The sequence below is a fragment of the Sus scrofa genome, chromosome 3 (genome assembly GCF_000003025.6).
Source record: "Sus scrofa isolate TJ Tabasco breed Duroc chromosome 3, Sscrofa11.1, whole genome shotgun sequence".
NCBI lineage: Eukaryota > Metazoa > Chordata > Mammalia > Artiodactyla > Suidae > Sus > Sus scrofa.
In genome coordinates, this window is record NC_010445.4 from 72,879,514 (window position 1) to 72,903,951 (window position 24,438).

General features: G+C 42.5%; 1 protein-coding gene across 6 annotated transcripts in view; it reads left to right on the forward strand.

Annotated features, from left to right (window-relative positions):
* AAK1 (AP2 associated kinase 1) overlaps nucleotides 1-24,438 on the forward strand; it is a 166,339-nt gene that overhangs the window by 85,537 nt on the left and 56,364 nt on the right. For all 6 annotated transcript variants that reach the window (XM_021087408.1, XM_013996085.2, XM_005662495.3 and 3 more), the window contains exons 4-8: nucleotides 7,311-7,419; nucleotides 8,901-9,043; nucleotides 19,550-19,671; nucleotides 20,925-21,006; nucleotides 21,513-21,645. In XM_021087408.1, coding sequence (XP_020943067.1) covers nucleotides 7,311-7,419; nucleotides 8,901-9,043; nucleotides 19,550-19,671; nucleotides 20,925-21,006; nucleotides 21,513-21,645 — 589 coding nt within the window. The remainder of the gene's footprint in view (nucleotides 1-7,310; nucleotides 7,420-8,900; nucleotides 9,044-19,549; nucleotides 19,672-20,924; nucleotides 21,007-21,512; nucleotides 21,646-24,438) is intronic.

The window sequence follows — 24,438 nt, forward strand, 5'->3', positions numbered from 1 at the left end:
TGATTCTAATGAGATGAAATAGCAAGTTAAGGTCATGTACTTGGATTTTTATTTTATTGTAATCAACTTTACGAGCACAGTTCTGGGAAGGTAGAGATTAAAAGCAGCAGGAATAGAACAAGACTCAAGTATTTTAGTGGCCAGTTAACTTGATATGAATGTATAGTATGAGGTGGCAGCCAAAAGAAAAAAGAGTGTAATTTTTTAGCTACATTAGTAAAATTAGTAGAAAGGGATGGTGCTGGTCTACTCTGCATGTGTCAGACCAGGCCTGGGGTATTTCATTCATTTCCTGGGCCCATTCTTATAAAAAGGAGTTAGACAAAGCAAAGCATTTAAATGTGGGAGTAGCCAAAATGTAGGTGTGACTAAACACCAAGTCAAAGAATGTGGGTATGTTTAACCTAGAGAAGAAAAAACTTAGCATCTAAACAGCAATATTTCAGTTGTTTGAAAAGTGAAAAAATAGACTAGTCTTATTCTTTTTTTCTGAAGAAGACAATCTAGCATCAGAAGGTGGAAGCTTTTAGCTGGATGTAGGGAAGAGCAACAATGAAGGCTGTCTGTAGATGAGCCGAAGACCCAACGAAATGACAGTAATCTGAGAAAACTTCCTGTCAAAAGGCAATAGCAGGGGAGTTCCTGCTGTGATGCAATGGGATCAGCAGTGTCTTGGGAGCACTGGGATGCAGGTTCAATCCCTGGCCCTGCACAGTGGGTTAAGGATCCCGAGTTGCCACAGCTTCAGCTTAGGTTGAAACTCTGGCTTGTATCCGGTTCCTAGCTGGGGAACTCCACATGCCACAGCCAAAAGAGAGGAAAGAGAAAAAAAAAAAAAAAAAAGTCAGTAGCAGGAATTCACACATGGGCTGCCTGGATACTCTAGATCAGTGCTACTCTAAGGATCTTGTTTTCTTTTTCCCTCTGGTATGCTTGTTTATTTTATTTTTTCCCCAGCTTGTCATACTACTTTTCTTTGTAAATTGAGATAAAATTCATCCTTTTAAATATAAGTATGATTTAAATATAATTCAGTGATTTTTACTTTACAAGGTCATTTACCATATCACCATTTGTCAAATTCCAGAATATTATTTTCATTACCCCAAAAGGAAACTCCACACCCACTAGCAATCACTCCACATTCCTCCTTGCCCCAGTCCCTAGCAACCATTAGTCTACTTTCTAATGCCCATTCTCGACATTTCTTATAAATGAGCTCACACAATGTGACGTCTTTTGTCTGACATCTTTCACTTAGCGTGTTTTCAAGGTTTATCTGTGTTGCAGCAGGTATCTCTACTTTATTCCTTTTTGTGGCTATATAATATTCCATCGTATGGGTATACCATATTTTGTTTACCTGATGGACATTTGAGTTTTTTTTCACTCTTTGGCTATTATGAATAATGCTGTTAAGGACATCTGTGTACAAATTTTTGTGAAGGTAATGTTTCATTTCTCTTGGGAATATACTTAGGAGTGAAATTACTAGGTAAGGGGGTAACTCTGCTTTTTGAGAAAATGCCGAACCATTTTCCATAGGAACAATGTATGAGGTTCTAATCTCCATTTTCTAACTGACATTTTTATTGTTTCTGTGTTGTTATAGCTATTCTAGTGGTTATAAAGTGATGATTTCATTATAGTTTTGATTTGCATTTTCTTTCTTTCTTTCTTTCTTTCTTTCTTTCTTTTTTTTTTTTTTTTGTCTTTTTGGGCCACACCCATGGCATATGGAGGTTCCCAGGCTACGGGTCCAATTGGAACTGCAGCTGCTGGGCTACTCCAGAGCCAAAGCAACTCGGGATCTGGGCCAAGTCTGAAACCTACACCACAGCTCACAGCAATTCCGGATTCTTAACCCACTGAGTGAGGCCAGGGATCAAACCCGCATCCTCATGGATGCTAGTAGGGTTCGCTAACTGCTGAGCCACGACGGGAACTCCTGATTTACATTTTCTTAGTGATTAATGGTGTTGAGCTTCTTTCCATGTGCTTATCATATGCTCTTCTGATCTTTGACAATTTTTACACTGGGTTTTCTTTTTATTGTTGAGTTTAAAGAGTTCTTTAAATAGTTTGGATATTAGAATCTTTTCAAATGTATGATTTGAAAATATTTTTTCCATCCTTTGCATTATCTTTTGACTTTCTTATAGTGTCCTTTGAAACACTTTTAATTTTGATGAAGTGAAGTTTATCTGTTTTTTTCTTTGATTACTTGTGCATTAGATGTCATATCTAAGAACCATTGCCTAATCCAACATAATGACAATTTGCACATGTTTTCTTTGAGGAGTTTTTAGATTTGTGGTCCATTTTTGAGTTAATTTTTGTATGTGGTATGAGGTAGGGATCCACCTTCATTCTCTTACATATAGATATCCAGTTGTCCCATCACCATTTTTTGAAAAGACTGTTCTCTTCCTCATTGAATTGTCTTGGCACCCTTGTCAAAAGTCAATTGGCTGCAAATACAAACGCATAGGTACTATACTAAAGATCTTGTGCCAGGATATAAATCAATGAACTGCTTCCCTCATAGCTAAAGACTCACTAAGAAAAGAAAAACATCATCTCAGTGACCTGGTTGATTTATGTCCTGGAGCAAGCTCCCTCATCTCCGTTAGGACTGGTAACCATTTCTACCCAGAAAATGTTTGTGGACCACATTTTGAGCACTGCTTTTGATCTTTGGTGCTTTAAGTGCCACTGACCAGGAGCATCCCAAGAGCTACTAGTTGGAATCTGTTTTTAAACAGACTTCCCAGGTGATTCACATTCTCTTTTTTTTTTTTTTTTTTTTTTTTTGTCTTTTTTTGCTATTTCTTGGGCCGCTCCCACGGCATATGGAGGTTCCCAGGCTAGGGGTCCAATCGGAGCTGTAGCCACCAGCCTACACCAGAGCCACAGCAACGCAAGATCCGAGCCGCGTCTGCAACCTACACCACAGCTCACGGCAATGCCGGATCGTTAACCCACTGAGCAAGGGCAGGGATCGAACCTGCAACCTCATGGTTCCTAGTCGGATTCGTTAACCACTGCGCCACAACGGGAACTCCTGATTCACATTCTTATTAAAGTTTGACCGGCACTGCTCTAGAATCAGACTAAATGGCTTTAAAGATTTATTCAGTAAGTACAGGATTAATTAATAAGACTTGGGAGAGGGAGAGTAAATGTGAGTGTAGGCAGGCTTATATCTGGTTTTGACTAAAGAGCAGAAACCCCCCCGGGGCCCCAGAACCTTGGCCTTTGGTAGAACTCCTGGGCCAGTCCAGATCTCAAAGTGTTTCTTTTCACTGCTGCACTGGACTTGATAGTTTTTCTTGGCTTGTGAATTATAAAGAGTCATAGAGTTATATATAACTTTATAATACAGTTATATAGTTCTAAATATATATGTGTGTATAAATATATATGTAAATTTAAATATAGTTATAAAGTTATAAAGGAAATTTAGAGTTATAGAGTAAAAGAGATGGGGGAAGAAGACTTTTACAAAGCACCTTTGGGGGAGAAAGAAACTAATTTTAGACCTTAGAACTGCTTTCCTTCATCCTTAAGTTAATAAGAAGCCAACCTTTGGTTCAAAGTGTCTTTGGAACCATGGTGTGACTCTAGAAGTTGGCAGCAGTAGTGCTGACTCACAAAATCAGAAACCCTCTGACAGGGTCTTGCACATGCAAGCACTGTCAGAGTCAGAAATTTGCAGGAATTTGTCCTACTGACATTGCCCATAAGGGGGGCCTGAGCAAATGATACACAGGGAAATTTGTTACATATCATACTCATTTTACTTTTATTTTGAAGTGAATGACCCATTACATTGTTGCTATGCTGTTTAGAAGGCCATTTTCTTTGTTTTCTTGAACACAAAGGTAAAGGTTTTTATAGATGTACTTAGGAATTGAGTCCTCTGTTTTCCTGCTGCAGGAATTTTGAAGCTTGGCTAGAATACTGTTCTGCCCCGTGAGCACCATTATTTAGGACTGTGGATAAACTTGAAATGTGTGATAATCTGTAGGATCTGCGTAGAAGACCTCATTTCCAAATGGCAGCTTTTGCAGGTGTTTGTGAAAAAGGTTTTCATCACTTCAAGCATTTGTGTGAAAGTTAAAAAGCTAACTTTAAATACCTATTCATTAAAGCAGGTTTCTAATAATATGTTTAACAGCATTGTTTAATGTTAATTTAAAAATAAATTTTAGGAGTTCCCTCTGTGGCTGTGGCTCAGGTCACTGCCGAGGTGGGGGTTTGATCCCCAGCCTGGTGCAGTGGATTAAAGGATCTGGTGTTGTTGCAGCTGTTGCATAGGTCACAGCTGCGGCTCAGATTCAGTCCCTGGCCCAGGAACTTCCATGTGCTGCGGGTGCAACTGTAAAGGGTTTTTGGTTTTGTTTTAAGTTTAAAATGACAATACAGTCTCTTTAGACTTACCTGTGATTTAATGTAGTATAAACTGATCTGATCTATCTCTAGTTTAATTGAACATTCTCCACTCCCCTGAACATCAGATTTTGGCATATACTCACCATGTAGACTTCTGTCTCACTATTCCAAATAATAGTTGTAGCCAGGTTCATCAAAGCATCTTCCTGACATCCTGCCTTTTCCTGAGTAGGCAGGTATTAACAGAGGTGCCTCCCATATGGGCAGACCTCTCCATCCATGCTGTTCTGTAAGCCTGGGGCTGGTCTTTTAACTAAAGCCAGGAAAAGCTCAGACATCCTCTGGTCTGTTGAGGCTGAGAAGTGCTGCCAGTATGTGAGTCAACCTCAACTTGCAGAAAGATCTGCTCTTGACCTTTTCTGCATTTCACAGCCATTCAAACAGATCTTGTCTATCAGTTATAAACTGGTGACATTTTACTCTAAAATCTGAAATGTTGCTGCATCATCAAGTTGTTAGAAGTAAAATGCCATCACCTCCCTCCAAAGAGGCGGTCTTTTCTGATTGGATGTATTTCAGGGTCTCTGCAGAGAATTTGGGCCTGGACTGATCAGCAAACATCTTGGCAAACTGTTCAGGATGCCATCTGAAATGTTAATTGTCCAGTTTGGGTCCTCTAGTAGCTCTTGCCCTCCTCTTGGCTCTGTCAGATGCTTCTTATTTATCATCTGGATTCTTGCTTTTCTTTTGGCCCTGCCTGTGGCATGCAGAAGTTCCCTGGCCAGGGATTGAACCCACACCACGGCAGTGACAATGCTGGATCCGTATCCTCCTGAGCCACCAGGGAACTCCTCCATCCAGATTATTAATTATTCCTCTCAGGGTGAGGCAGACTCAGAACAAAACTGCCTGTTTAAACAGTTAAATGTAGAAACATTTGTCTTTCTTTCCTCTTTGTGGCCATTGGGAGGGTGTGATCCTCTGCTCCCTTTTGGTTTCAAAAAACTTCTCTCCAGTTCTTCCTACTTCTAGGACTGTGAAAAAGAAAACAAGTTCTAGAAGAGTTGATAACAAAACTGAAAAGCAGAGAGAGGGATAGTCCTCTAAAACACGAGCCCAGAAATCAGTTTCTGTTTAAAGAAACTTGAACTCTAGAGGCTGCTTTTCTGGCTCATCATCTCCCTTGTCCGTTATCCAAAGCAGTTGCTCTAAGCCTTTCATTTCCCTCATCAAGCTTCTTTCTCATCCCCTATCGCTTTGAAGATCTTGCTGTCTATCAAAAACAGAATAGATCTGAACTCCCTCAAATTCTCTTTTCCCCCCAGCCTTAAACCAATATGCACATCCATGCTTATCTCCTTCCTGCTTGCCAGAAAGAAATCTCTTTCAAAGCCCTGTCCCTCTAACAGTGTTCTTAATCCCTACCCTTTCAACCAGCAGGACTTTGTTCCATCAATTATTCTCATCCTCTCTTGTATCTTAAAGTTTTTTCCTCCTGGCTCCTCCCACTCTCCTATGCTCAGTCCTCTCCCATCCTAAAATTCTTTCCCTCATGGCTGCTCCTGTCTTAAGCACAAAATGTGCTGAGTCATCCGTAGCCACTGACTTTCTGTACTCAACTCCCATTCTTTACAAGTCCAGTTCCATTCTTATCTGATTTTATTCCTTCCTTGAAACTGTTCTTTCATAGATCTCCAGCACAAGTGGTAACATTTCTACCTCTGTCTACCTTTCTTAGGCAGCCGTTTCTCTTAATCCTTCACTCGGAGAAAAGTTCTAATGAATTTTAACTTTGATGCTCAGGGTTCAGATGTGGTGGTTAATACTGTGAGACTTCCTCTTGTTTGGGCATATAATTTCAGATTAAAAGAGACTTTATCACTTTGAATAGCTGAATGCCCAGTTAGTATGATTGGTGGTGACTGTTCTCATGGTTCGAATTGCCAGATTCTTCTGGTGACTCTTAAGGAACCACATATTTCCCACCTCTTCACTCCCATTCTTTATTAAAGAAAAGTCAAACAATTTATTAAAACTAGTTAAAAAATAAAATCTTACTTTGTGGGTAAATCCTTTTACCCAGCTCGTTCCATTTTTGTTCACTAACGACCTTGGATTTTGAACATTCTCACTACAAAGATTTGCCTCCATGGATGTTGAAATAATCATACCAGGGATGAGGCAACTTCCAGTGTCTAAATGGATCCTGACACATAGGAGGTGCTCGGTATGTATCTGTTGAAAAATTAATCCCACAAGCAGCCCTGAGATATGCAGTTCCACCCAGAGAGCTGGAAACATGACCCATCTTCTATCCCTGTTGGTTGCCTTGAAAGGCTTAATTGTGAGCAAAATGCTTTGGTCTGGATGCCATGGTTAGTCCCTTCACAACTTTATAAAGCTGTTATTCTCTTCATATATTTCCGAAAGGGAGAAAGACAGTATGAAGAGTTTAAAAGTCAAGTTGAACTCACTTGTGATCCTACAAACAGGAAAAAGTATCAGTTGCACTTTCTGAATTAAAAATTTTTTAATATTAAATCTAAAATTTAATAGAATTTAAAAGAGTTTGTAGTGGCTCTCTCCTCTGAGCCCCTCTGCAGTGTTTCTGGAGATAAGAGTCTTTGCTTCTGGTGTCGTGAGCAAATGGCCCTCCTGTGTGCATTTGGTTCTGGAACTGAGTTTCAGGAACTGTTACGGTTTGGTAAGGTTGTAGAATTGCTATTGAAGACCTGGCCGAGAACCTCAGAGACCAGTGGAAACCTGCCCTTGATTCTGCTCCTTGGTCTTACCTCTCATCACTGTTAGTGTTGTCTTTGTGTATTTAAGCTGTCTGTGCTAATGGAAAAGCTAGGCTCATTCTGTCTCTCTTGGTGTCTGTAACTGAGAATTTATTCCTCACCTTTTCTTCACAGAGGGACCTGTCTGGGCACAAGAACATCGTGGGTTACATTGATTCCAGTATCAACAACGTGAGTAGCGGTGACGTGTGGGAAGTGCTCATTCTGATGGACTTCTGCAGGGGTAAGTATCTGAGCCGTACCTGAAGCTCTCACTTCTCTAGCACTTTGATTGTGAAGAGCGTGGGGTCATTTCAGTTAATGCGAACTGTACCCTAATGTATGTTATTCTGGTTTTAAAGGTTGAAAAATGAAGAGACTAAAAGATACCGAGCCCTCTGTCCCTTCTTATTCCTATAATGGCAGGATCAGAGGCACAAACAATTCAAAATGGTGGATAATACAAAACTATTTTTGTTGGGTTGAGGAAGGTTGCTGCTTGTATATGAATGAGAATGCGGGAGAATGAGAATGAATGGGTTCTTTGTGACGCTTTCAAACAAATGATGCAGGCGCATAATAAAGACCCAACTCCAGATGGACTAAAGAAACAATTCAGCTTCTCTCACTCACGTGTTGTCTTCTCCACCCACACCACCGTCCTTGTGTTAGGGGGTAAAAGAAGCCTTTTCCTCTAATGGAAATAACCCTCTTCTCCTTGCTCAAGAGCCATAGCTGCCAGCATGGCTATGTTCACATGATGCTCTTAACAGTAGAGTCATGCAGCTGAAAGCTTGGAGTTTCCAGCAATATTTATCTTGGGAAATCCAGGCTGTAGCACGAGTTTATTCAGAGTTGGACTGCATTTCGTACAGCTTGAAATTCACACACTGTTTGGAGGTTTGGCTCTTTTGGCCTTAGCAGCTGCCACTAACATGCTTGGGTCACTGTTTCACTGTTTGGTGCCCGGCTTTGTAATCACCCTTAGTTCCACTTGCCTTTAGAGTAAATAAATTTTCCATAAATTAAATATGTTGTTAATCCTAAAAATACGACGTTAACCAATCATTTCAGCCTTAACAGCTGAAACCTGGTTTTGTAAAATACTGCCGCAGTTGAACTTGAACATTTGTCTCCTCCCGCTCATTCCCTTTCAGACAGTAAAATGTTTAGCGGTGCGGCCATAGGCGCATCCAGGGATCTATCTGGATGAGTTTCTCAACTCGGTCATCAGTCTTTCAGTCCTGGAGATTAAGTCTTGGTGTAACATTTCTGCAGATCAGGCAGCAAGTACTAAAAGCCAGAGAGACCAAGCTGTTCCTAAGATGCAGGCTGTAAAACTGTCTTCCTCCTCTTCCTGGGGTCTGTTGTGCAATCTGATTCTTAGCAAAAGATACGGCAGCTTGAACCCGTGGCCTTGGCTGATGCACAACAGGGACATTACAATCAGGCAGCTAGAGCAGGACGATATTGTCAGTTCTTCCGTTAATCTTGAAGACAGAATGAGGGCAGCCCACATCTGGGCTGCTTTATAAAATGAAGAAACTGTTTTGATGCAGTAGAAAACAAATCCCAGGCTGGGAATCACCATACCAGGTTTTAGTCCTGGCTCAGCCGGTGATCAGCCAAGTCCAGGCTGCTCCTTTGTGGATGGCTGTTCATCCTCGAGGATGAGTGACAGGGCTGTTTGTTTATGACTTTTCTTTTGCTCTGCACCACTCTTAGGAGGCCAGGTGGTCAACCTAATGAACCAGCGCCTGCAAACAGGTTTTACAGAGAGTGAAGTGCTCCAGATATTTTGTGACACCTGTGAAGCTGTTGCCCGCCTGCATCAGTGCAAAACTCCGATTATCCACCGCGATCTGAAGGTAACAGATCACAACTCCTCATTAAGTGTGTTCTTACAGAGTAGCTTCATCTGCCCCGGGAACAGACTGGGTGTTTTGGGGATGTGAGAGAAGTTTAAGGCATGGGACCAAATTCTAAGCTTTCATTCTGCTTGGGGAGAGAAAGTACAGAGGGAAAAAGAAAGCCCATTACAAGACAGGTATTAATTTTATTACAGTAGCCTTTAGAAATTCTTCATAATCATCGAATCCCTGAACATGTTGGTTTTGTTTTTCCTGATAAGCTCCCACATTCACTTTTCCAGGGTCAGGAGAAGGAATATGCTAATTTAAATCTGTCTATAAACAGTGATGCTTGGTCTTTCAGGTCCAATTCATATTTTGTAAAATCTATTAATTGGTGATTTAAAAAATTTGCCTTCCTAATTACCATCCCCTTGCACCGGGCCTTTCATACCATAGTCGCTTGACAATGTTTGTGGAATGGAATTGGCACCTGGTTAGAACTCACTAGCATCCACAGAATACCAGCTGTACCACGTACCCTACTAGATACTTTTTGTGTCCTGTACTCAGGGGCAGAGAGGTTACGTGACCTGACTAAGGTCATAGAACGAAGAAGGAGCAGAACCAGAATTGGAATCTAGCTCTTCTGATTCTAAATCATGGTTTCTTTTTGTTATACCTGCGTTTCGAGAAACATGCTTCATGGGTAATAATTTGCATCGGTGTCTCCTAGTGTGCTTGTTAAATATAGGCTACTGGGTTCCACACGGAATCTTTGGGACCGTAATTTTTGTGATGGTGTCAGGGAAGGCCAGGAATTTTTTTCTTAGGCACCCTAAGTGGTTTTTGTATATTCTAAAGTTTGAGAATCACAGCAACATGCTAACATTTCTGTTTTGAGAATGTTTTTTAGTTGTGTGTGGTTTTTTTTTTCTAATTAAGGCATAATTCATATACCTAAAATTCATTATTTTAAAATATACAATTCAAGAAGGTCCTGTTGCAGCCCAGCAGGTTAAGAGCCTGACATAGTGTCCATGAGGATACGGGTTCAGTCCCTGGCCTTGCTCAGTGAGTTAAGGATCTGGTGTTGCTGCAAGCTGCCGCATAGGTCACAGATGTGTCTTGGATTCGGCCCCTAGCCTGGGAACTTCCATATGCCGCAGGTGTGGCCATAAAAAGATAAATAAATAAGTAAATAAATAAATGTAAACAAATACATAAATAAGAGAAATGTATAATTCAGTGGGTTTTAATATACTCACGGGGTTGTGCAACCATCACCATTCTCTAATTCTAGAACATTTCATCATCTCCAGAACCCTGTACTCATTAGGAGTCACTGCTCATTCTCCCCGTGCCCCAGCCCCTGGCAACCACTACCTACTTTCTGTTGCTTACTCTGGACATTTCGTATAAATGGGCTCATATCTTATGTGACTCCTTCCACAAGTGTCGTGTTTTCAAGATTCATTTTGCTGTAGTGTGTATCAGTACTTCATTCCTTCTGATGATCATATTCCATTGTTTGACTATATCACGTTTTGTTTATCTATTTATCAGTTTGGGGACTTTTGAGTTGTCTCCTTTGGCTATTATGAATAAGGCTACCGTGAACATTCATGTACTATTTTGACACGGGCCTATGTTTTCAGTTTTCTTGGGTACACACCTAGGAGTGGAATTGCTGGGTCTATGGTGATTCTTAACTTTTTGACAAACGGCCAAACTGTTTTCCAAAGTGACTGCTTTATTTTACTTCCCACCTGCAACATGCGAGAGTTTCCATTTCTTTATGCTAACACTTCTAAAGGGCTTTTCGGGCAGAGAGCAGGGCCCGAGGAGTGGAAACAAGAACGCATTTAAAAATGAGGAGGTAGATGAGGGCTTGTAGCCGGCCAGTTGCTGACCAGGCAGAGGGACCTCAGGCCACTGCTCTGAGAACGTAATGACGCTTTATTATTATTATTATTATTAAAATGTAGTTGATTTACACTGTTAGTTTCAGGCGGTGACAATTCATTTTTAGATATTTTAAAGATGAGTGAAATTCTTGGGCCTATTAACATGTATTTCAAAATAGGCAATGGTACCAATATTTTAGAACCTGAACTTTCTCCTTGCCACCTGCCTTGGAGAAGAGTTTGTGAGGGGCAAAGAAATAGGGGAGAATTGGAGTTCCAACTGTGGTGCAGTGAGTTAAGGATCTGACCTTATCTCTGTACCAGCATCAGTTTGATCCCCAGCCTGGAGCATTGGTTAAGGATCCGGCATTGCCACAGCTGTAGCATACATAAGTCACAGCTGTGGTTTGTATTCAGCTTCCCTATGCTCTAGGTGTGGCCAAAAAAGAAAGAAAGAGGGGAGAAGTATGGGCTGGGCAGTACCTGCATTGCTTCTGTGACCCTTCTGAGCTCAGGCCTTTCTGGAGCCCCAGTTTTCCCCCAGGTCACATGGCATTGGATTTCATCTTGGAACTCTGATTCTATAGCAGAGTAACTTGTGCCGACTGAACTGTAAGCTCCGTGAGAGATGAGCATGCTGCATCCTTCCTATTCCTGGATGCAAAGGGCACCTTTCAGTCCCTGTCTTGTTCTCCTTCCTGCAGCCTTTGCCTCCTTAGTCTCCTCCTGTGACCTCCATGCAGCGTGTTCTCCTGGCTCCTCCTTAGGCTCCTTGGTTGTTCCTCTCATCCCTTAGCCTCAGAGCCTCAGCTTCCTCGTCTGGGCAGTGGAGACAGCCATGCCAGCCTTGTTAGGAATGGGGCGAGGCTCATCCGTGTGCAAGCATGCCCTTGGCCGCAGTCAGTCCTGAGTGGGCACACAGGGAGGTGAGGGCAATGAAGAGGCTGCCATGGAGCATCCTTTTAAAGAGTGCTACTTGGGAGTTCCCGTCATGGCTCAGCGGTTAACAAACCCGACTAGCATCCATGAGGATGTGGGTTCGATCCCTGGCCTTGCTCAGTGGGTTAAGGATCTGGCATTGCCATGAGCTGTGGTGTAGGTCGAAGATGTGGCTCAGATCCTGCGTTGCTGTGGCTGTGGTGTAGGCTGGAAGCTACAGCTCTGATTCGACCCCTAACCTGGGAACCTCCACATGCCACGGGAGCGGCCCTAAAAGACAAAAAGACCAAAAAAAAAAAAAAAAAAAGAGTTCCACTCTTATGTTCTCAAACAAAATCTTCGTTTATTGTAACTTTTAAACATTTGTTGGATTAAATGAGGCCTAAATGATAATCATTTTCATACCGTAAATAGTACCTGTCCAGTTAACATCTTCCCAGTACATTAGTGCCTTGTGGTGCTCACAGAGCTGCTGTGAGGTGGCGGCGAAGTATCACACGTGATGGGAACTTGAGGCATGCAGCTCGGTGGACACGGTGTTGCCTGGGGACACGGAGTAGGTTGGTGGCTGCACTCCAGCAGCTGGAGTGCAGTTTCTTCCCTCACTGCTCTCAACAGCCTGTGAAATGTCTCAGCAGAAGAGCTCGGAGCCATCTGGAATCTGAGGGTGAGGCCTGGGCACCATCTTTCCCAGTCTGCCCTCAGCCCCTGCCCCTTGCCCCTGTTACCCCGGTCTGGGAACTCAGTTATTGTGTCCAGCCAGTACTGAAGAGCATTGGCTCTGCTGCTGGATTACCAGTGTGGTTCAGGAGACTTTGTTTCCCTTTCTTCTCCACCTTAGAAATAGAGAACCTAAATAGGGGTCCCTACGAGGAGGCCTTAGTTGCAATTGTTCTAGAGGCCTATTGCTGTTTTTTTGTTTGTTTGTTTTTAGGGCCGCATGTGCAGCATATGGAATTTCCCAGGCTAGGGGTCAAATTGGAGCTCTTACTGCCAGCCACAGCCACACAGGATCTGAGCCACGTCTGCAACCTACACCACAGCTCACGGCAACACCGGAACCTTAACCTAACTGAGCGAGGCGGGGATCGAACCCGCATCCTTGTGGTTACTAGTCAGGTTCGTTACTGATGAGCCAAATGGGAACTCTTTCTGGTTGTATTGATGAAGCTTTCCCAAACTCCCCAAGTCTTACACTCAGTGCCATCTGGGTGCTTTTGTTAGCATGTTAGTTTTTGTTGATTTCTACTACTGGGTGCTCGGTGGGCAGTCCCATCTGCTGGCTGTACTGCCAGCTTCCTAGTCCGGAGCGAAAAGCCCCCCCGTACCTCCTGTTTGCCCTGGCTGTCGTTACCTCACAGGGCCTCAGCCACCCCGAGCTCTGTGTCACTGCTAGAACCAGCCACTCTAGTCCTGGCAGTAGCCAGACCCAAGAGTTCTTTATTCTCCTCTCGGCCAGAGAAAGTGCTCGTGGCTGGTCTCAGTTGCCTCTCTGTGAGTGGGGTTTCCACTTGGTGAGGAGGCCACAGTGGGACGCAGGAAGGAGCCCAGGCCAGGCCAGCTGTGGACTCCTTGTTGAGCCTGTGCCGCCCCACCCCCACCCCTGCCGTGTGGGGGTCTGCTTGTTCCCATGAGAAACTGAGACAGGCCCTTTCTGCCCTGCCTACTCTGTGTGTGTGGTCTGTCTTTCAAATTCCAGAGAGGAAATAAGCTGAAAGCAGTCCCTGACCTTAAGCAGCTTATGTTCTAAAAATAACCATGACAGAAGTTCTGGTCTTTATTAAAAGTCCCTCCTCAGAGTTCCCTGGTGGCCCAGCAGTCGAGGATCTATTATTGTCACTGCCGTGACTCGGGTCACTGCCATGCTGTGGGTTCAATCCCTAGCCCAGGAATTTTCACTTGCCATGGGCACAGCCATAAAATAAAAAAGTCTCTCCTCAAATATATTGCCATTTTCATTATTTCCCCCACTTTTATTGTCATCCCTCTGAGGAGTGACGGGGGGGTTGTCATTGCACATCTCCTTTTACTCAGGAAACCTCTGCCCAGAAGGGCTGTGACCTGCACAGTGAATTCAGTGATCAAAGCAGATTAAAGGCCAAAGTTTTTTACACTCATTTTGGTTTTTGTTGGTTTGGTATTGCTGCATTTTGCCATGCCGTTTGTCCAGGCACTTCAGAAAGGGGGGAAGGATTAAGACATTCAAGTCCTGAATGTCTCCTCTTTTGTCAGAAAAGAGATTTCGATCTCATGAAGTAGAGTAAGAGGGAGATTCTTGTCCTGTTTTTGGAATCACAGGTTTGAAAACCTGCATTCATCCAATCCTCCACAGTGTTCAGTGGTACTAAACTCTGTGGCTGAAATGCCTGCATGACATATCTATTTGGAATAATGTCAAGATGAAGAGGTCGGGAGGAGGTGATTTTCCAGACCTTTTAGCTAAGCTGGAAGCCAAGTTTGGGAGTGACAACTTTAATAACCTCTTAAGCTGAGAGGTTGGGAAATAAGGTCAGCAGCGTAAAACTCTCAATGAGCCGAAAGACTGCATGTTGTAAGCAGCTGTGACGTGCTAGGCTGACTAAATGACTTGGCTGAAAACACAGTCACTGTGCAGATTCTCTGAAGCTTTCGCAAGATGGTGTATGAATAGCCAGTTGGTTCTCTACCTCCCTAAGCTCTTGGCCCTGGTCATCTCTTACCTGAATGATGATACCCACCCTCATTATATCTTTCTCACATTCTCCCTCCTCTGTCACTGTGCCGACCTTCCTAAAAAGCCTCTTGTCATCTGCTCTTCACTGTTAAAAATGCCGAGTGGCTCCCTTGTGGCCTCCCTCAGTCTTCGCTCCTTCTGCTCCTCTGGTCTTCACTCCCCTGCACCCTTCTCTTTCTCCAGTCTGAGCTGTCTGTGTTCCTTAACTGTGTAATGCTTGTCAGTGCAGCAGATGAGGGTGTAGTCCCAGCCGTGTGGCAGCCTGAGCCCGAATCCTGCCCTAGCAGCCCTGTGACCTCAGGCATGAGAGGTAACTGGACTCTGTTCTCTCAGGTGTTAAGTAAGGACAGTGAGGCTTTATAAGAATTTCCTGGAGTTCCTGCTGTGGCACAGTGGGTTTAGAATCCGGTGTTGTCCCTGTGGCAGTGTGGGTTCTATCCCTGGTCCAGCACAGTAGGTTAAGGATCGGATGTTGCCGCAGCTGTGGCATGGGTTGCAGCTGTGGCTCAGATTCTCTCCCTGGCCCAGGAACTTCCACATGCCACAAGTGCAGCTCTTTCATGAAATATTTCAGAATTTCATGAAATACTGCAGATAAAAGTGTGTGTGGAGCAGTGTTGGACACATACTAAGTTCTACTAGATGTTGATACCATTGTTAGGATCACTCCTGCCCCTCTGCCTTCCTGTTATTAGTTCACTTACCTAAGTCCTGCACTTCAAGTTCCAGCATTACCTCATAGCCTCATTCATAAAGGTGCTAGCCCATAATATGTCTGATCAGTGGCACCAGTGCCCAAGACAGTGCTATCCCAGCCACAAAGGCCTGTCTCTGTGCCTCAGACACCTCACACATGCTCCCATCTCCAGGCCTTGGTACAGGTTGATCTCTGCTAGGAATGCTCCTTCCCCATTGGGTCCATGACTGCTCCCTTCTTTCCTTTCTTTCAGCAACCTTCCCTGAGTGTGATGCTTACAGTAGCATCCTTCTTCACCTTATGTATATTTAACTTGTTGTTTGTGTGGGGGTGTGTGTGTGTGTGTTTGTATGTGTGTTTCTCTTTTTGGCCACACCCATGACATGTGGAAATTCCCAGGCCAGGGATCAAACCCATGTAACAGCAGTAACCAGAGCCACAGCCGTGACAACACCATATCCTTAACCCACTGAGCCACCAAGGAATGCCTGCTATTTTTTTTTCATAACGTTTTTCACAATTATATCTTTTTTTTTTTTTTTTTGTCATCAGATGGACTCTAAGCACTAGAGATGATGAGCTTTGATTCATTCACAGTCTTATTCACAGAACCTAGAAACGTATTTGGCAGGTAATAGGAAGTAGTGGGAGCTACAGTGTAGTTCTTTAATAAATGAATGGTAACAACATCTGCTTTACATTTGTATTGGGAGATTTACAGTGTGCTTTCATGTACGTTCTCTTCCTTGTTTCCTAACAGCGATAGCAATATTAACAGCTTTGCTTTACAGATAAGAAGCCCAGAGAGGTTTGAAGATGTGTCTAAGGCCGAACACCTCATATAGTCCCTTAAGTCTTGTAAACCCCAGGTCCAATGTGGTTGCCACACATCATGCTCTGTATTAAGTGTTTTGTTCACGATGGTGGTGGCGAGGATGGAGGTCTTCACAGGTGTTACCTGTCATGGGGACACACTGAGAGGCTCGGAACATGCAGCTGCTGCCACACTGGCTGTTGCCTTCCTAATCTCAACTGATCCTCCTGCCAGACTTGCCCGGTAGCCAGAGCAGGGATTATTGTTCTTATCTGCATTGATAGTTGCTTGATATTGCACAAGCTTTTCCTACATTGATATCTCTGGCTCTTTTATCTGCTTTTGTACACACCCTTAATTTTTAACTGGTTTTCCTATAAATGTAGTTATCTTTGTGGGAGGGGGGAGGCAAGCCAGGGGCTGGGTTGGGTATAGTATAATTCCCAAGTACTGTCAGTCAGGAACTAACCAGAAATGCAAACCTAGTTTTTAGGGTGGGGAAAAAAACAAGAACAAATACAGCCCAGTGGGCATCATCTTTAGTCTGTCCATTGCTGTTTAGTTCTCCTCCCTTCCTCAACAGGGGTTTTGCTGCCTAGAACTACCTTGTTTGTGTTTTGATATGAATGAGCTTTTCAGTTTTCTAGATTGTGCATTCTAGCATTAGATGTATTGAATCTAAATTGGGAAGGGACTGCACACATACAACAGGAGAAGCATGTTTTCACATGAGCCCTGTGGGATGCGTGAGGTCAGCAAGGAAGATTGTTGCTGAAAGATGCTGAGTAAGGGATTTAGTAGTCCCTGGTCTGTGTAAAATACTGGACTGGGTATTGTGGGGACACAGGGGCATGATATGATTGTAGACCAGAAGCTGGTGAACCTCTCTGCAGTGGGCCAGAGAGTAAATATTTCAGGTTTTTCGGCTATAGTCTCCGTCTAAACTGTTCACATCTACTGTTGGAGCTCAAAACCCGCCATAGTCTAAAGGATAAATAACCAATGCGCATGGCTTGGTTTGGCCAAGAGGTCTCACTTTGCCAACCCCTCCTAACAATGGTAAGCTCTGTAGATTTTTGTGGGGCAGCCATGGAAAGTTTTGAGGAGTTATGACTTGAGCAGGACCTTGAAGAATGACTAGGATTTGACTAATAGAGAATGAGCCATTGAATAAAACGACAAACTAGTCAATGTGAGAAATGCTTAGGAGACATTGAGCAAATCAGCTTGACTAGAATTAGACACCGTGTTCCTCATGGACTAGGTTTCAGTAATAGGGACATTTCTGAACATCAGGAAGTAAGGTAGCCCTGTCCTTAAGCTTGGGTCCAGAACACCGGGTGAGCGTAGTCATCATCCTTATCAGGGTGCCAGCACAGATGCGGGACCTTGAGTAGCTGCTCTGCTTCTAACCTGCTTCCTGTCCTGGCAGAAAGGCAATTGCCTGTCCTTCTCTGAAGTTGTGTTGCCTGGGTTCATTTCTTGTGTAATCACTGTGAGCCTCACTTTCTCTGTCTGTATAACGGGGATATTATTATATTGTTGTTATGAGGATTGAATGAGATAATCCATGGGAAGTGCTAAGACAGTAGTATTGGTAATTTTAAAAGCTCAGTGAATGGTAACTGCTTTTTTTGTAACCTCTAAATGCATCGGAAATATGAGTATGGTCTTGTTAGAATTATTTTAGATTCCTGAAGTGCGTATGTGTTTAGGTTAGTTTGACTGTTTCACTTTGGGTAAACAGAGTAAACTGATGAGCTTTATAAAAAGCTATAGATGGTGGAAATATTTGCCTGATTCAGCCTTGTCTTTGGGGAACAAGTCTCTGCTAAGAATTCTTAATCACAAGAGCACATCCATGAAAGTTGATGGTCATAGCTTATACTGCCTGTGTGACTAAGAAGCTCAAGGTCAAAATTGTAAATTAAAATGATTGTAGGTTATTAGTGCCCCTGGTTCATAAGCGGGAAGAACAGTAGACTTTAAACTCAGGCCCCCAAGACTTCCCACAGATGAATTCCAAGGAACATGAATGAACAGCAATGACAAAACCCCTCGCAACAATACCATGAGTGAGACTCAGTAGGAATAAGAAACAGCGAACTATAGAATTTGTTTGCAACAAACACTCTAGGTGTCGGATTTAGCAGATGCAGACTATAAAATAAACATTTTTATAATATATAATATAATTTTAAAAGAATTGAAAAACAGTGTAGAAACTAGAGATATCTAATTGAAAGATTTTTTTTTTTTTTTAAACAAGTAGTAGTAGGAGGGGCCTGGTTATTTGGTGACTCCTATCTTGTTTCTAAGTCACTCTCTCTTCCTCTCTCTCTCACACACACACGCATTTGTTTTTTAGTGTATTCCATTCAACCAACATTTTCTGTACCGAGCACTATGTTAGGCGTTGGAAAAGACTGCAAATACTTGTGCTTGAACTTGAGGAGGTGATAGTCTACTCTTTGTTTTTGTCTTTGGAAGACAAAAGACAATGGAGACTACAGATTTATTGACCTAACAAGATTTTTTTGGCTGCCATTTTACTGCCCACGCACAGCCAGGTCTGTCCTCCAGCATGCAAGTCAGCTCAAGTCACCTCTAGCAAAAACTAGGACATCTTGCATTACATTAGTGCCCACTGTATTGGAGTTGTTATATCTTTGGCAGAGTCCTTTGTTACCAAGGATTTCTCTTGATTTTGGTCTTCAGAAGCTCCCTTCTCCCAACTCAACTCACGGCCCAAAGAATTCATCTGTAAAAATACAAGGACAATACTTTAACAGGAGAACTGGCATTTGCCCACAGGCCTTTAATCACTAAAATATGCAATATTTGTTAATTCAGAAAATCCTAACCTATTGTAGTAAAGAAAGTGATATATGTGCTAATAAGGCCCAAATGAAATCGTTGACACCAGGGGGTGGGAGTAGGGTGGGGTGAGGAGAGACAAGCTTCTGAAGGAATGTAGGGAATGATGGCTTTTGTCTGAATGGGGCCCTGAGAAGGGCTTCAAAGAAGAGGTGGCAGATGAACTAGAGTTTGAAAGATGAATGGGACTGAGTTGGGTAAGGAGCTGGTGATCATTGGGAGCATTTCAGACTGAAAGAAGGGCAGGAGAACAGATGTAGAGGCTTAAAAGTACAAGGACTATTTCTATAGAGGTGGAAAATATGGCTAGAAATCTAGAAGAATGGGACTTCTGCTTCCCCATGGTGGAATGTCCTCTCTTTTGCCTCCTCTACTCTCATTTTACACTGTAGCTGTGCATCTCTTTTTGCTCCCCTTGGAATGAACCCTCTTGAGACACTTGGAGGAGAAAAATGTTCCTGTGCACATTAATGAGATGATCAGAAATAAAATATTTTATTTATGTGTATGCAAACCAAATTTTCAAACATATTACTAAATGATATCTTGGAATGGGTGGTTGGGCAATGTTTTTCAGGTTGAAAATATTCTGTTGCATGACCGAGGCCACTACGTCCTGTGTGACTTTGGAAGTGCTACCAACAAATTCCAGAATCCCCAAACTGAAGGAGTCAATGCAGTAGAAGATGAGATTAAGAAGTAAGCCTTTTCTCCTTTCTTGGAGTTTTGTCCGTGATCAGATCAGCACTTTTACTTTGAGTTTACCACTGGGAAGATCAGGCTGGGAAGACAAGGGTGCTAGTTGAGTTGCCCCTCCTCTCAGAGCATTATTATATGGGCAGTTGGGTTGCTGGATTTTAACTGGAGGATGAGAGGAGGGTTCACAGTCATTGATCTGTGGAGTGAAATGAGGGAATGTTAGAGCACTTTATCAGTGGTCCCATGGTCATTGTACGTAAGTCTTTTGATTTACATCACATAGCCCTTAAGAAGGCGGACACGCCATGGAAGTCCTGGGCTGCTTTTAAATGGGATCACACAGCTGTGGCATTTCCAGTCAGTTAGTTGTGCTTTTTACTGAGCCCTAAATTGCCATTTATTTCCCCCTGCTCATAAGGAGCTCACCTGCAATCTAGTGGAATTAATGGTGAGTAGGGCTGTTAAAGTCTCTGCAGATGATGAATCACTGACTTCCGTGAGGAAAAAGCTTCTTTAGATTTGTGACTCCAGTAAGAACCCGACCCTTTTTCCCTTGTTGTCCAGAGTGTTGGATTTTTCACAGGCAACAGCACTCAGTATTTTTACTGCTAATAAATCAGCAGTCTAGAGTGCACATACATCCTGATCCTGTCTTTCCTGCATCACCCCTGGCAATCCAGCCTGGGGCAGGAAGACTCAAGCAGCACAAATCACAGGTTTGGTACCACCAAGACTCACTTTGAAGATGAGCTTATGCTTCTCTCTTCTCAAGTCAGAGATAAGAGGAAAACTTGCTTCAACCCTATTCGGGCAACAAAGATCCATCTACCTCCAGGCCTGGCCAAGGCCCACTTTCTCTTCTCCAGAGTGTCCCAGCCCGTCTTAAATCTGTGTCAAGCCCTGCCTAAGGGGATTAGTATTTTTTTAAAAAATTCAACCAAGGATAGTATCATATAACAAGAATTTATAGGAGAAGATTTTGATATTTGAGGACCCAAGAAAGGTTGCTGCTAGAGTTTATTTAATGCCCTCGTGTCTGCATCCCCACCTGGGACTGCAGCTGGGGGGCTTCGGGTGCGTGCCAAGGACAGCTCTTCATTTTGTCTGTGCTAATACCCCATACTGTCTTCTCCAGAGTGCTCCCAGGGAACTAGACTCTACTAATATACATATTTTTGAAAGTCATTCTGCTACCCCTGGTATTTAATGATAGCATTGGCATATTTAACATAAAATGAATCTCTTGATTGTAGATACACAACGCTGTCCTATCGAGCACCAGAAATGGTCAACCTGTACAGTGGCAAAATCATCACTACGAAGGCAGACATTTGGGTAGGTGTCAACTAACCTATCCGCATCTCAGAGGTCAGCAGTCTTGGCCTTAAACCCCCACGTTTCCTCCAGACAGTGCCCGAGCAAGAGCAGCCACCGTAGTGTACCATTGCCTACTTATCCCTCGGAGTTACTCTTGACTCAGGCGATCAGCCACTGCTTCTGGAAGCGTGTCAAAGAAAAGTACTTTAGAGCTCCGTGAGAGTTGTTTAGGTGACCTGCCCATGATCTAGGTGGTTTTCACATGTGTGGCTGGTTCTGAAAAGCCAAACCAGCTGGAATACTTGTTCTTTATTGGAGCACAATTTAGTATTGATGGTAGCACTTAGCAGATAAATAGTGATAGTGGCTTCTAAATTCGAGTTTCTACTAGGTTAATAGTACCTGCTGTTTAGATCTGCTAGGAAATATGGATGGTACCAGTATTTCTCAGTAAACCCATTTGCAGTGATGGTAAATAAACCACTTGTAGCAGTCTGCTTTTTTTTTTATTATTATTTTTTCAGGCTCTTGGATGTTTGTTGTATAAGTTATGCTACTTCACTTTGCCATTTGGGGAGAGTCAAGTGGCAATTTGTGACGGAAACTTCACAATTCCTGACAACTCTCGGTATTCCCAAGACATGCACTGCCTAATTAGTAAGTATTTCCAGTTTCTGGTTTCACATCTTTATTTCTAATCTCTAGAAATGGATTGGAGGATAAAGAGATTAGATCCCAGGAGTCATGGGTTGGATGCGAAAATAAAGAAATCAGTTGGTAAACAGTTGGTCACTCAGAGCTCAGATAACAGTGTCTCCTTAGAGTGGTGAGTCTTTTTGCCAGAAATCTAAGCTTGGTTTCACACCTGGGCCAGCTGCTGGAGCAGAAAAGCTAACTGTGCTTTGAGCTTTACAGTACTGCTCTGTTCTTGCAGTCTTTCTGAAAGCTCTGGTGCCAAAGGGTGTCCAGCTGACTCATAGCGAGTGATACAAAATTCATCTTTGCAAAACTGGAAGCAACTCAAATTAAAATGATTGCAGTGCGTTGGCTGAAGTGAATACATAATTAAGACCGAATAGCTGTGAAACTAGGTTTTTCCTCTCGTTTAGGTTAATCACTGGATTTTGATAAGAAGCATTGAAACCAGTGCTGTATTTAAAACGTTTAAGATTCCCCACTCTTTTGTATCATCATAGTAAGCATATGTACTCATGTTCATTAGCCAGGTGGTAGAATAAGAAATCTTTGCTCCAGCCCCTGTACTGGAATGCCCAAGAAACAGAGATGTTTTATTATCTTTTTACTTTGTCAAGACATTTAGTTTCTACATCTTAACAATTATGGATTATAAATCCTGAGCAATGGACTTTGAGTCCTAAGGTGGGGATGCACTAGAGAAAACAGAAGCAGCAAAATGTGGGGCAGAGCATCTGACATTTGTTGAAGACCTACTTGTATGTCATTCCACTCTTAAAACCCTATATAGTAAATATAATTATCCCCATTATACACATAAGAAAATGGAAGCTAAGAAAGTATAGATGCCTTACCCAAGTTAACATAGTTGTAGCTTTTAAGTGACCACCCATTCCACGATGCCGGTTTTATCAGTCAGTCAACCTCTTCCATTTATTAATGCAAAAGTGGGGCAGTGTTTAAAGGATGGAGTATGGTATTTAATGGTTGTTGGATTGTTTTCAGAGGTGAAGTATTATGTCTGTGTTAGAACTGCAGCTATGTAAGTGAGATTGGATGGAAGTATGGGAAAATGGCCAAATTTGATGCTGGAATGGTAGGAATTTTGTTTAAACCCCCCCCCAAAAAAAAACCCCAAAAAACTTTTTTTTTTTTTACTTTTGTACAGCAAATTCATATTAGGAAAAACAGCTTTTTTTTTGGGGGGGTGTCTTTCATTTTTTTAAGGGCCGCACCCACAGTGTATGGAGGTTCCCAGGCGGGGGAAGCTGAATTGGAGATGTAGCCGCTGGCCTACACCACAGCCATAGCAATGCCAGATCCTGGCCAGGTATGTGACCTACACCACAGCTCACAGCAACGCTGGATCCTCAACCCACTGAGCGAGGCCAGGAATCAAACCTGCATCCTCATGGATGCTACTCAGATTCATTTCCACTGAGCCATGACAGGAAACTCCAGGAAAAACATCTTTTTATTCTTTTTTTTAAATTTAACAATTTTTATTTTTTTCCATTATGACTTGTTACATACACATATACATTCTCACATCGTCATGCTCCATCATGAGTGACTAGATATAGTTCCCATTGCTCTACAGCAGGGTCTCATTGCTTAGCCATTCCAAAGGCAATAGTTTGCATCTATTAACCCCAAATTCCCAGTCCATCCCCCCCTCCTTGGCAACCACAAATCTGTTCTCCATGTCCATGATTTTCTTTTCTGTGGAAAGGTTCATTTGTGCCGTATATTAGATTCCAGATATAAGTGATATCATATGGTATTCGTCTTTCTCTTTCTCACTTACTTCACTTAGTATGAGAGTCTCTAGTTCCATCCATGTTGCTGCAAATAGCATTATTTTTTATGGCTGAGTAGTATTCTATTGTGTATACATACTATATTTTCTTAATCCATTCGTCTGTTGATGGACATTTAGGTTGTTTCCAAATCTTGGCTATTGTGAATAGTGCTACAATGAACATAGGGGCATATATGTCTTTTTCAAGGAAGGTTTTGTCCAGGTATGTAGCCCAAGAGTGGGATTGCTGGGTCATGTGGTAGTTCTGTATATAGTTTTCTAAAGTACCTCCATTCAGTTTTCCATAGTGGTTGTACCAATTTACATTCCCACCGACAGTGCAGGAGAGTTCCCTTTTCTCCACACCCTTTCCAGCATTTGTTATTTGGGGACTTATTAATGATGGCCATTCTGACTGGTGTGAGGTGGTACCTCATAATAATTTTGATTTGCATTTCTCTAATAATCAGTGATGTTGAGTATTTTTTTCATGTGCTTGATGGCCATCTGTACATCTTCCTTGGAAAAATGTCTGTTCAGGTCTTTTGCCCATTTTTCCATTGGGTTGTTGGCTTTTTTGCTGTTGAGTTGTATAAGTTGTTTGTATATTTTAGAAATTAAGCCCTTGTCAGTTGCATCATTTGAAACTCTTTTCTCCCATTCTGTAAGTTGTCTTTTTGGTTTTTTTATGGTTTCGTTTGCTGTGTAAAAGCTTGTCAGTTTGATTAGGTCCCATTGGTTTATGTTTGCTTTTATTTCTGATGCTTTGGGAGAGTGACCTGAGAAAACATTTGTAAGGTTGATGTCAGAGAATGTTTTACCTATGTTCTCTTCTAAGAGTTTGATGGTGTCTTGTTTTACATTTAAGTCTTTAAGCCATTTTGAGTTTATTTTCATGCATGGTGTGAGGGTGTGTTCCAGTTTCATTGATTTACATGTGACTGGCCAGTTTT